Source organism: Geospiza fortis, unplaced genomic scaffold, assembly GCF_000277835.1.
Source record: "Geospiza fortis unplaced genomic scaffold, GeoFor_1.0 scaffold147, whole genome shotgun sequence".
Taxonomy (NCBI): domain Eukaryota; kingdom Metazoa; phylum Chordata; class Aves; order Passeriformes; family Thraupidae; genus Geospiza; species Geospiza fortis.
Window position 1 is genome coordinate 2429180 of NW_005054372.1, and position 9408 is coordinate 2438587.

The window sequence follows — 9408 nt, forward strand, 5'->3', positions numbered from 1 at the left end:
CCCGCACAGAAGCGGTTCGTGCTCTGCCTCTGCCCTGCCCGGGGGCATCCTGCTCTGGGCCACTGCCAGCAGCACATTGCTCGGAAATGGAATATAAATAGAAAATTATATATATATATATAAAATATAAATAGAATATAATATAAAATAAAACACTGGTTATATCATCTCTTGGCCATGAGGGTACAGTATCATTATTCTTGACAGCTACCAAGTGTCTGAGCTGTGTCATTATTAGTTGAGACAGTTGAGGATAGTACCCTGCAAACTGTCCTTTGCCCTCGTGATTTGTGACCCGTTTTTGGTGCCCAGGTATGAATTTAAATATAAATAGAATATAATATAAAATAAAACACTGGTTATATCATCTCTTGGCCATGAGGGTACAGTATCATTATTCTTGACAGCTACCAAGTGTCTGAGCTGTGTCATTATTAGTTGAGACAGTTGAGGATAGTACCCTGCAAACTGTCCTTTGCCCTCGTGATTTGTGACCCGTTTTTGGTGCCCAGGTATGAATTTGAATTACTTGCAGGAGCGCTTTCCATGGAAAAAGTTTCCAGCTCAACATTTCGCAGTGAAACTGCAGCAGTTCTTTGCAAATTGAAAACAATGTGGTTTTTACTTCCACCTTCACACACGTTTCGAAATTTCACACTGAAAGTGAAGTAACACTGATGTTATTCTTTAGAGAATCCCGTTGTTACTTTCCTATTGCAACCACCTGTTGTGATTTCTTAATTAGTTTATAAACTGTTGACTTGGAGCCAAATTCTATTAAAACATTGTGTGATGTCAGAGAATTTGTGATATATTTTAAGGACAGAGCACTTTTTTTTTAATGAACTCTTAGGTTTTCTCATTTGGATAATATCACTTATTTGCAATGTAAATAAAGTTAGATGCAATAGCTGCAATATTACAGTGTAATTTTTTTCTCTTTTATGAGTGAAAAGCTGCCTGATTTACCTATTCAACTGCTGCCTGATTTACCTATTTTCCAATTACAAGTGTAGTATCTGTTTATTTGGCTGGACGTTGAAGCACTTTCTCAATGTCCTTTTTTTAAATTCTCTCTCTTTCCAAACCTGTTGTGCAGTACTGGAGCTGCATCTCCCTAGAACTGATATGGAAGTCACATGCAGAAATACTATCCTGCTGTTCCCTTCTACTATGTTTGTACTGTTCAGACCTAGGAATAAGGTTGAAAGAAAAGAGAGGTATCAAGGAGATATATAAGGATGATGGAGGGGGAAAAGGGGATGAAAAAGCAGACTGCTGAAGTAGGTTCTGTACTTCATTATGTTCAAAGTCTGTAGTGAGCCCTTAGCCAGCCCTGGGCCAGGATGTCCTGCCTATACCTTTGAGCTGCTTCTTTGAGCCAGTCCTGCTGCCCTGTCCAATGGTTTTTGCACAGCAGAGATCTCTGCCTCTGTGAGGTGCCAGGGATCGCTGGTAGTGCCATGAGCAGCAGAGGGCTCTCCAGCACCAGCTTCTGGAAGCAGCAGAGGCTCAGCCTCTATTTCTTTGGGCAATGAAAGGCAAGATTCTTTTCTCTCTCCCAAACCAGTGCAGTTGTACCTCCTGACAGGGAAATCCTGCAGGGTCTGTGCAGTTTTGTAGTGCTCTTGCCTGACTCATAGATGCACACAAAGTTGACAGCAGACTTCATGTCCTTACTCCATTTGTTGGTTAAGACATTGTATTTTCTCTCTTGGGTCTTTTATCACCCCCTTTCTTAATACACAATGGTGATAACCAGTGGTGTCCCTGTTTCATATTTAGCTCATATTTTAATAACAAAGACAATGTAATTTGTTTACATTGGATCAAAGGCATTTTTTCTTTTTCTTTGTATCAAACCAGCTGAATTAGAAAAAGGGAAGGACAAGATTTTAGTTGCCTCTGCAGTGCTGTACTCGTGCATTTGAAAAAATCCATGGATTTAATGAAACAACTCTTTTAATTTCTTTTTATAACTAAAAAGCCAATATCTGTGGTGCTTCAGTTTGTGTTTTATCTTTTCTTGTTTGCCGCAGTTTAGCTAACAATGAATCAGAAAGAAATGACTGGCAACCAAAACTCACGGGATAATTTGCTAGCAGATTTCCCTCAAGGCCCCCTTTCCAGATACCGTAAGAAAGCTTCCTTCAACTGGAAGGAGATGGCACTGTTCATAGATGGTGAAGATATCATCCAGCTGAAGGTAAACTTGGCAAGAATTGTAAGCATGATTTAATTGTGGAGACACCAGTAGAACTAAGTATGGTTTTTTTAAGGGAGTATTGTTAATAATGCTCTGTAAATATGGAGCATGAAGAAATTTGATTTGCACAGCCAATTTTCAGAGCAGAGCTGAATTTTTAAGCAATCTATTCTGCTGTGTCATAAGACTAATTTAATTACTGAACACCAATACAGGGGAGACCAGCAGATGCTACATTTCAGAATTCGAGTGTTCATTTCCAACTGAGAAATAACTATATTCTACCATATTTCTTTCCTGTTTTCATTAAATCATAGATCACATGATTTTGCTAGGCACTTATGCAGAGCTCAGTTCAAGTCATCATCAAACAGTATTTCTGTCTTACTTTGACCTAATTTCCAATGTTCTGTGCTTGCATTAATGTTTATGTGGCATTGCAATTGGAGATTAGCATGTGAACCTTGCTGAAAGCTAATCCAACCAAGAAAAGAGATTAACTGCAGCACAAGAGATGGTGTGGAAATGCATGGCTTGGAGATATAGGAGGAGAAAGAACTAGCTTTCTGCAGGTGGTGTAGATTTACATAGATTTAAGTAATCTTGAATCTTCATCATAATTATAAAAATCCTAGCAGGTAGATCAGAGAAATCAAAAAGGCCTGGTTCTGCATCTGACTGGTGTATGTGAGAGCAGAGAAAAAACCTCAAGTGTTCTGTGTCTGAAGGAGTTTCAAAGCTCCATGGGCATGTAGAGTTGTTTACCCAGAGAAAGGGAATGACTGCCTTTCAAAGAAAAGCACAGGAAGTCTGGGTTTCTTCCTTCTTATGTGAAAGACAATTAAGAAGGTGTGGATATCTTGAAGACACAGGTCTGGGATAAAAAAAATGCCATCATATATTACCTACTACAAAAAGGATCCAAATTACAATATTAAAAGATGCACATCCCCACATTGGAGAGCTGCATATGGGGGTTCCATTAAATGGAGCCTTTCCTTACTTTCATCTTGGAGCAGAGCAGTTGTGGTAGCTTAATGGTTTTACCATCATAGCATATTTCTAACTGAATGTAAGCCCTGGAGTTTTACCTTTATCTTCAGACTGAGGGATTTTTGTCCCTTAGATTCTGCTAGCAGCTTCATGTATTGAGATAGTGAAGCTGCTACACAAAGCAAGTAAGTTTTACCATACTGTTCTTGTAGATTCAGAGTGAATCACTTCATGCTGAAGGAGATGTCATAAAATTTAGCTGCATGAGCTGTATATGTAACAGATAATTTAAATATATTTCCTAATTCTCTGGAATTTTTGCTTTTTAAGTTTATACCTTCCAGCCTATGATTGTAGTTTGAGACCCAGTGTTACTCTAGAAGGAAGTTAACAGGCTTTGTTAATGATTTTAGGTCAATATTCTCATGTCAGTTTTTTCCTCTCCAAGAACAGAATCTTCTCTGCTCTGGAAAATGATCCTCTCTTTGCACATCATCCTGGAGAAGATTTGTGCCGTGAGAAGTACCAGGAGCTGACCTTCCTGCGCTGTAAAAGGCTCTTTGAGTATGAGTTCCTCACTCAGCAAGAGATGATGGAGGACCCATTAAGGGTCTTTCATATGGTGATCTGTATAGGAATGTATGACTGGTCTCTATGTCTCAAGTTTTTCTTACATTCTGGTGTAAGTACAGTTTAATGGCTATAGTGGTGTATGTTTGAATTTAAGTAACTTCTAATACCACAATTATATTGCTTTATGCCTATTTTATTAAAACTTGATCTTTTCCTCGTCCTTTCTTTCCAAGAATTATATTAAGTTTTAACTGTTTAGAACAGTCAGAGAGCTGTGGGTAATCTTTGTTGTTAAACCCCTGTCTCCACTGGAATCCCACCTGGAAAGTAAAGGTGAAACAGTACAGACAGATACAGAAAAAAAATTTTGATGCCTTCTTTTGTTTACTCCTCTGCTTCCTCTCTAGGGTAGCCAAAGAACTTGGTTGTTGGTGGCTGTGTGTTTGCTAAAGATTTGCAGGTATCAGAAACTTACCTGCTTGAGTCCCAGTTTCTTAATGAAAGGCAGAATCCAGAAGGAATGGAAAGCAGTTTAAAATTTCTCACTGGCATCAGTGGCAGAATTCTGTTAATCAGTTGTTTCCCACATGGGTCTCTCACAAAGAATGCTCAACATAGCTGGTCAAATATTATAAGTTAAATAAATAAATTAATTATTACTGTTCACACAGCTGGGGACCATCTAAGGAATTAGTTTTGTTATGTGAATATCCATGTAGGAAAACTGAAGGCAGCTTTCAAATCAGCATTCTTATTTGATCCTGAAGCAGCTACTTTCAGTTCCCAATCTGTTTGCAGTAAAATGAACTAAAATAGTCTTTAAGTTTTCCTTTGCTCAAGGGAATATCACTAAGGACAAGTGGAAAGTATTTCTAAGCAATTGCAATGAAGGCTTGAACAGGTTAGAACAGTCATCTGTATAGGGGCCTTGACAAGATCAAATCCTGACTTACCTCTCCCAGCTATAGTCTAATTATAGTTTACTGTGCAGCCCACTTTGCCTGGTCTCTTTACTGGACATCACTATTAAAAGTCATGTGCAATTTGTGCTTTTCATCACAGGGCACTGATTTCATTCATTATTCTCTTTTTACAGTCATTTGCGGGTTCAATTATGAGTGCTTCTAAGAGACTTGCATACGTTTTGAAACAAGCTTATAGCATGGAGGTAAATTTTTTCTAATAATTTGTGAGAAATGGACGCTATTAGAACTGTGTTTGCACTATTTGCACTTTTAGTGTTATTTCTATCTCTTTACATACTTAGGTACCTCTAAATAGCAAAAGAAAAGGCCATGGAGCAGATTCAAGCATTGAAATCTGACTGTCCTCACTATAGCTCATAAACCACTTCCTGTATATGTTTTGGACTGTCCAAGTTAACATGCAGACAAAATTTGGGAACTTTTCCCTAAAGGCAGTATAGATGACATTACACCAGTTCAGGCTCTGTCCAGAGTCAAAGACTATCCTGCTAGGATACTCTTAACCTTGATGTGTTGCCATAAAAATTCCATTCTAATGCTATAAAATGGAAAATAATAATGTCTTAATGCCAAAGAAACAGCACATGGAGTTCAGTGGGGACTTGGGACCAAGCACTCTGCAGAATAAATGCAGCCTGTCTGATACAGAAGATGCCAATCCTAAACATTTTCTCCAGTCTAGGCCATGTGGGCAGCATTCACTGTCTGGCCAGACCCTCTAATTTTGCAAGATAAATATTTTGATTGTACTTTAACTGAGCCTTGTGCTTTTTTTGTTGCTCTTTATCACTTTCTGTTTTGTTTTGGTTTTTTTTTTTTTGCCAAGTTACTCTCCAATAGCTGAATTTGAACTAATTTGAAAGACTTGCTGTCTCAATTAATGTAATAAAGTGGTTTTGAACAGTGCCCTCTGTCTCCTAATTTAGATTTTTGGATGTTTTGCTCTGACTGAACTCAGCCACGGATCTAACACCAAAGGCTTACGGACGACAGCCATATTTGATCCCAGCACTCAGGTTAGTCCTTGCTGCCCACTGTCAGCCAGGCTTCCTTTCCATACAAAACTGTGTGAGAAGAAGTTGGTCCCTGCACAGGCTTCAGCTCTCACAGCTGAAACAGCTCTCTCAGTTCTTTACTTGAACTCACAGCTCAGTTTAACCTAAGATCTAGGAAATGTTCCCAGTCAATTAATCTGTATTTTTTTTAACTGCTTAAATGAGCAATTAAAAAAGCTGAGTTTCAGTCTTTACAATGAGATAATGAGCTTTTTGAACTCTTAATTTTTTTTCCTTACTACATGTGTTCTCTCTAAAGTTGAACACAATAAGAGAGATTTCAGGTGCTGGAGTGCAGTATAGAATAAATCCTGGTACGTAATGAATGTTTTCAGAACATTGCCAGGGTGGTGAAAAAAAAATCTGTGACCTGATTTTTATTATTTATATAATTTTCTTTTTATTTTCTGGTTGCAGGAATTTGTCATCAATACACCTGACTTTGAAGCTGCAAAGTTCTGGGTTGGTAATTTGGGGAAACATGCCACTCATGCAGTTTTGTATGCCCAGCTCTATACTCCTGATGGACAGTGCCAAGGATTACATCCCTTTATTGTACAGGTAGGGTAGAAATATTGTTAATTATTTTATTCTTGTGGGGAAGAGTGGGTTCAAATTAAAGACTTTGTTATGCTGTTATTTATACCTGACCAGCAGATCGTTTATTTAATACCTTCACATTTTATTGGAATTGTAACCAGGATTTTTTTTTAATGTTCACTGATTTTATGAAGGTGGTGGAGCTGGTTTTATATTGTCAGTTTTCTGCAAAACCTTCAGAAAATATAAAAGAGATGAAAAGTCTCCAGATGATATTGATACTTGTATAGATAGAACTCATCTGTGTCATATGAAGTCCTGAAAGTCTTGCATGGGACATAAGATGATTTGTGTCTGCCAGTGCTTCAGGCTGATCTTCATTAATCTGCAAACTGCTACCACAGAAATCATTTTATGAAATTAAAGGCATCAGAAGATATGTTGGTGTAGTACAAAACTCTTATATAGTAAAATGTACTAGACTAGCTGCAGACTGAACAAAGTTTATTACAGAATTGTAATATCTCAAAGCTGATTGTCACATAAAAATTCCAATGGTTTTTACTTTGTCTGTGTACACCTGAAGGTTTCAGTGCTAGTCTGGTGAGAGCAGTCATCAGTGTTGTGATATTTAAAACAGTGATTTTATTAATGTCATCTTCCAAAGTAATTTTCATTAAAATATCTATGTCCTGAATGAGAGCATGCATAAGTACAAGTTATATGTAGGATTATGTGCTCGAAAAAAACAGAGAGGTCTCTTTATCATTAATATCAGGGTACAAGTGGGTACAAGTTGGGAATACTTTCAACCTTTGAAAAATTCAGTCAATAGCTTTCATTGCTCTGTTACTGAAATGTTTTGTTTGTCACTTCTGTACAGATTCGAGATACAAAAACTCTCCTACCAATGCCAGGTGTGATGGTAGGAGACATAGGAGAGAAAATTGGGCTGAATGGATTGGATAATGGGTAAGTCAAAGCATTTGAAAGAGAAAACATTCTAGGTTATGTCACACTGCAGTGGTGCAAAGATCTCCCTGTATCTGTTCTGTCCTTACTCCTGAAATGTTCACTAGTGGTTTAAAATTGTTGATATTTCTAAAAAAAAACAGACTGAAAGATCTTGATTTTCAGTATCTTCTATCTGAATAAACAGCCTTTCTCACTCTTCAAAATGTGAAGTGCTCCTGGTATTCTGTGAATATCCCCAGGCAGTCTTACAGTTACAGACTCTTCAACAATAATAATGGAAAAAAAATCAAGTTCTAAGTAAAGAACTTTATCAGCTTCTGCACTGATCTGGCTGTAAGACTTTAATTATTTTTTCTGTTGATTTCCAGCCCACAGGAAGGCTAGTAGTGGTCCCCAGACAAGGTTTATTTTTAGTAAAGATTAAGATAAATGAGACCAAAGAGAGAAACTATGTATCTTGTTTAAACCATGGGATTTCTAGACTGCAGCCAAGAAAGAGAAGGCTAGTTATTTTCTTCTGTTTTGTGTGTGTACAGTTGAAATAAAAAGGTACCTAGCTCCATTTCTTAGTCATGGACTCCAAAGGCCTTTCTGTGTCTACCAAAATAACCAAAGGTGTTTGATGGGGAGGAGATACAGTGGGAAAACAAAGGTATATTTCTGCATTAAAACAGTCATTATGTAAAAGTTATTTAAACTGTTAGATTAGTTACATAGCTCTATATAAAGACATTAAACTTTAAATGGTAAAGAAAGGCTTCACTTCCTTATGCCTCAAATTTAATTCTTTCTATTCATTCAGTTTGTTACAGATTTATGTACTGTCCTTCAAAACAGATCATTGCAGTAAACACAGTATAGACATCTAAAAGTATCCTGGTTTCAAATATTATGGCATTGACTGTCTTTCCAGAATGTTGTAGGAATTTTATTTAGCTCATTATCATTGATTCTCTGTTTCCTGAGGACACAGAAGAAATAAATTTTAAAAGCCTGAAACAACCAAAAATTAATTTGTAGAGGAAAACTGTAAGAAAGACTTGGAAAAGAGGGATATTTAAGGTTTGGTGGGTATTTTTTCCTGCTTCTGGATTACAGGCTAGTAGCCACCAGATGGCACAGCAGCATGGGCCTGAGTAATCTAAATGTTATTCAACTTCGTATTTCTATAGAACTATTTAAATTCTGCTGTTCATTCTTATATTGCAATATAGATTTATGTGCAACACGGGAATCAAGAGTATGCTTGCTATGTGACTTTAAAATGTACATAATTTTAAAGCCATTTCCCATTATCTACTGGAAAAAAATAAGAGTATTTATTCAAATGTAGGTAATAACTGAAGAATTTGAAATTATAATCCATAAAATACCTTCTGAGATACCAGTGACTTCCTATCTTAATGTCAGGTGAGATGTCACACTGAGATGTCAGAAGTGCCAGGGCTTGGAGATGTCACCTCTCAGAGGCCCTTGAAGGTCTGGATGGGGACTGGAGAGGAAGTTCTGCATTTGTTTGCAGAGACAACAAGCCATGCCACCCTAGAAAATGGACACTTGGTTGGATGATCTGCAAAATGCCAGGATCCACAGGGAGATATTTCACCACATACACCTTATCCAGGTGTTCTCCTTGGCCATTTAGCAATCTTACATCCTCATTCGTCCCAGAGAAAGCATGGACTTGTGTTAGTCTCCACTACATGCACTGCCAGGTTTTTTTGAATGTGTGTGTGAAATCTGGTTCAGCTACCATGAGCACTTAGTAAATCAGGTCTCTTTCCATGTAGCTACACTCTGGATATGTGGTCACAGTGGGGATTAGTCTGACATCTCTGACAGAGATGCTTGCTTTTGTTCCTGTGCTTCAAGAAATTTTTGCTAATAATTTTCAATATGGATACAGAGAGTTAAGTTCCTGAACACTAATGAAGGTCATAGGGAAGAAATTCCAGAGCCTCCTTAGAAAACGCAATTGATTTATGCTATGTAAGAAAACAGAGTAGTTGATTGTAGTTGTCCATTCTGCCTTTGAAAAACAATATCTCAGGTTATTTGGCTGAAAGTTGGTTTCCTGCTG

At 37.5% G+C, this 9408-nt stretch overlaps 2 protein-coding genes across 4 annotated transcripts in view; one reads left to right on the top strand and one right to left on the bottom strand.

Annotated features, from left to right (window-relative positions):
- The window catches only part of TRMT44 (tRNA methyltransferase 44 homolog), a 19510-nt gene extending 17838 nt beyond the window's left edge, over positions 1-1672 (bottom strand). Inside the window, exon 1 of the mRNA XM_031060070.1 lies at positions 1633-1672. Within this exon, the coding sequence (XP_030915930.1) occupies positions 1633-1672 (40 nt within the window). The remainder of the gene's footprint in view (positions 1-1632) is intronic.
- Positions 1673-2032: 360 nt separating this feature from the next.
- The window catches only part of ACOX3 (acyl-CoA oxidase 3, pristanoyl), a 29060-nt gene continuing 21684 nt past the window's right edge, over positions 2033-9408 (top strand). For 2 of the 3 annotated variants that reach the window (XR_004082132.1, XM_005424739.2), the window contains exons 1-6: positions 2033-2206; positions 3648-3881; positions 4869-4940; positions 5685-5774; positions 6231-6374; positions 7237-7325. Coding sequence is in view for 2 of the 3 variants with exons in the window: in XM_005424739.2 (XP_005424796.1) it covers positions 2051-2206; positions 3648-3881; positions 4869-4940; positions 5685-5774; positions 6231-6374; positions 7237-7325 (785 nt within the window). In the remaining variant the exon portion in view is untranslated. The remainder of the gene's footprint in view (positions 2207-3647; positions 3882-4868; positions 4941-5684; positions 5775-6230; positions 6375-7236; positions 7326-9408) is intronic. The other variant, XM_031060078.1, reaches the window with a different exon arrangement.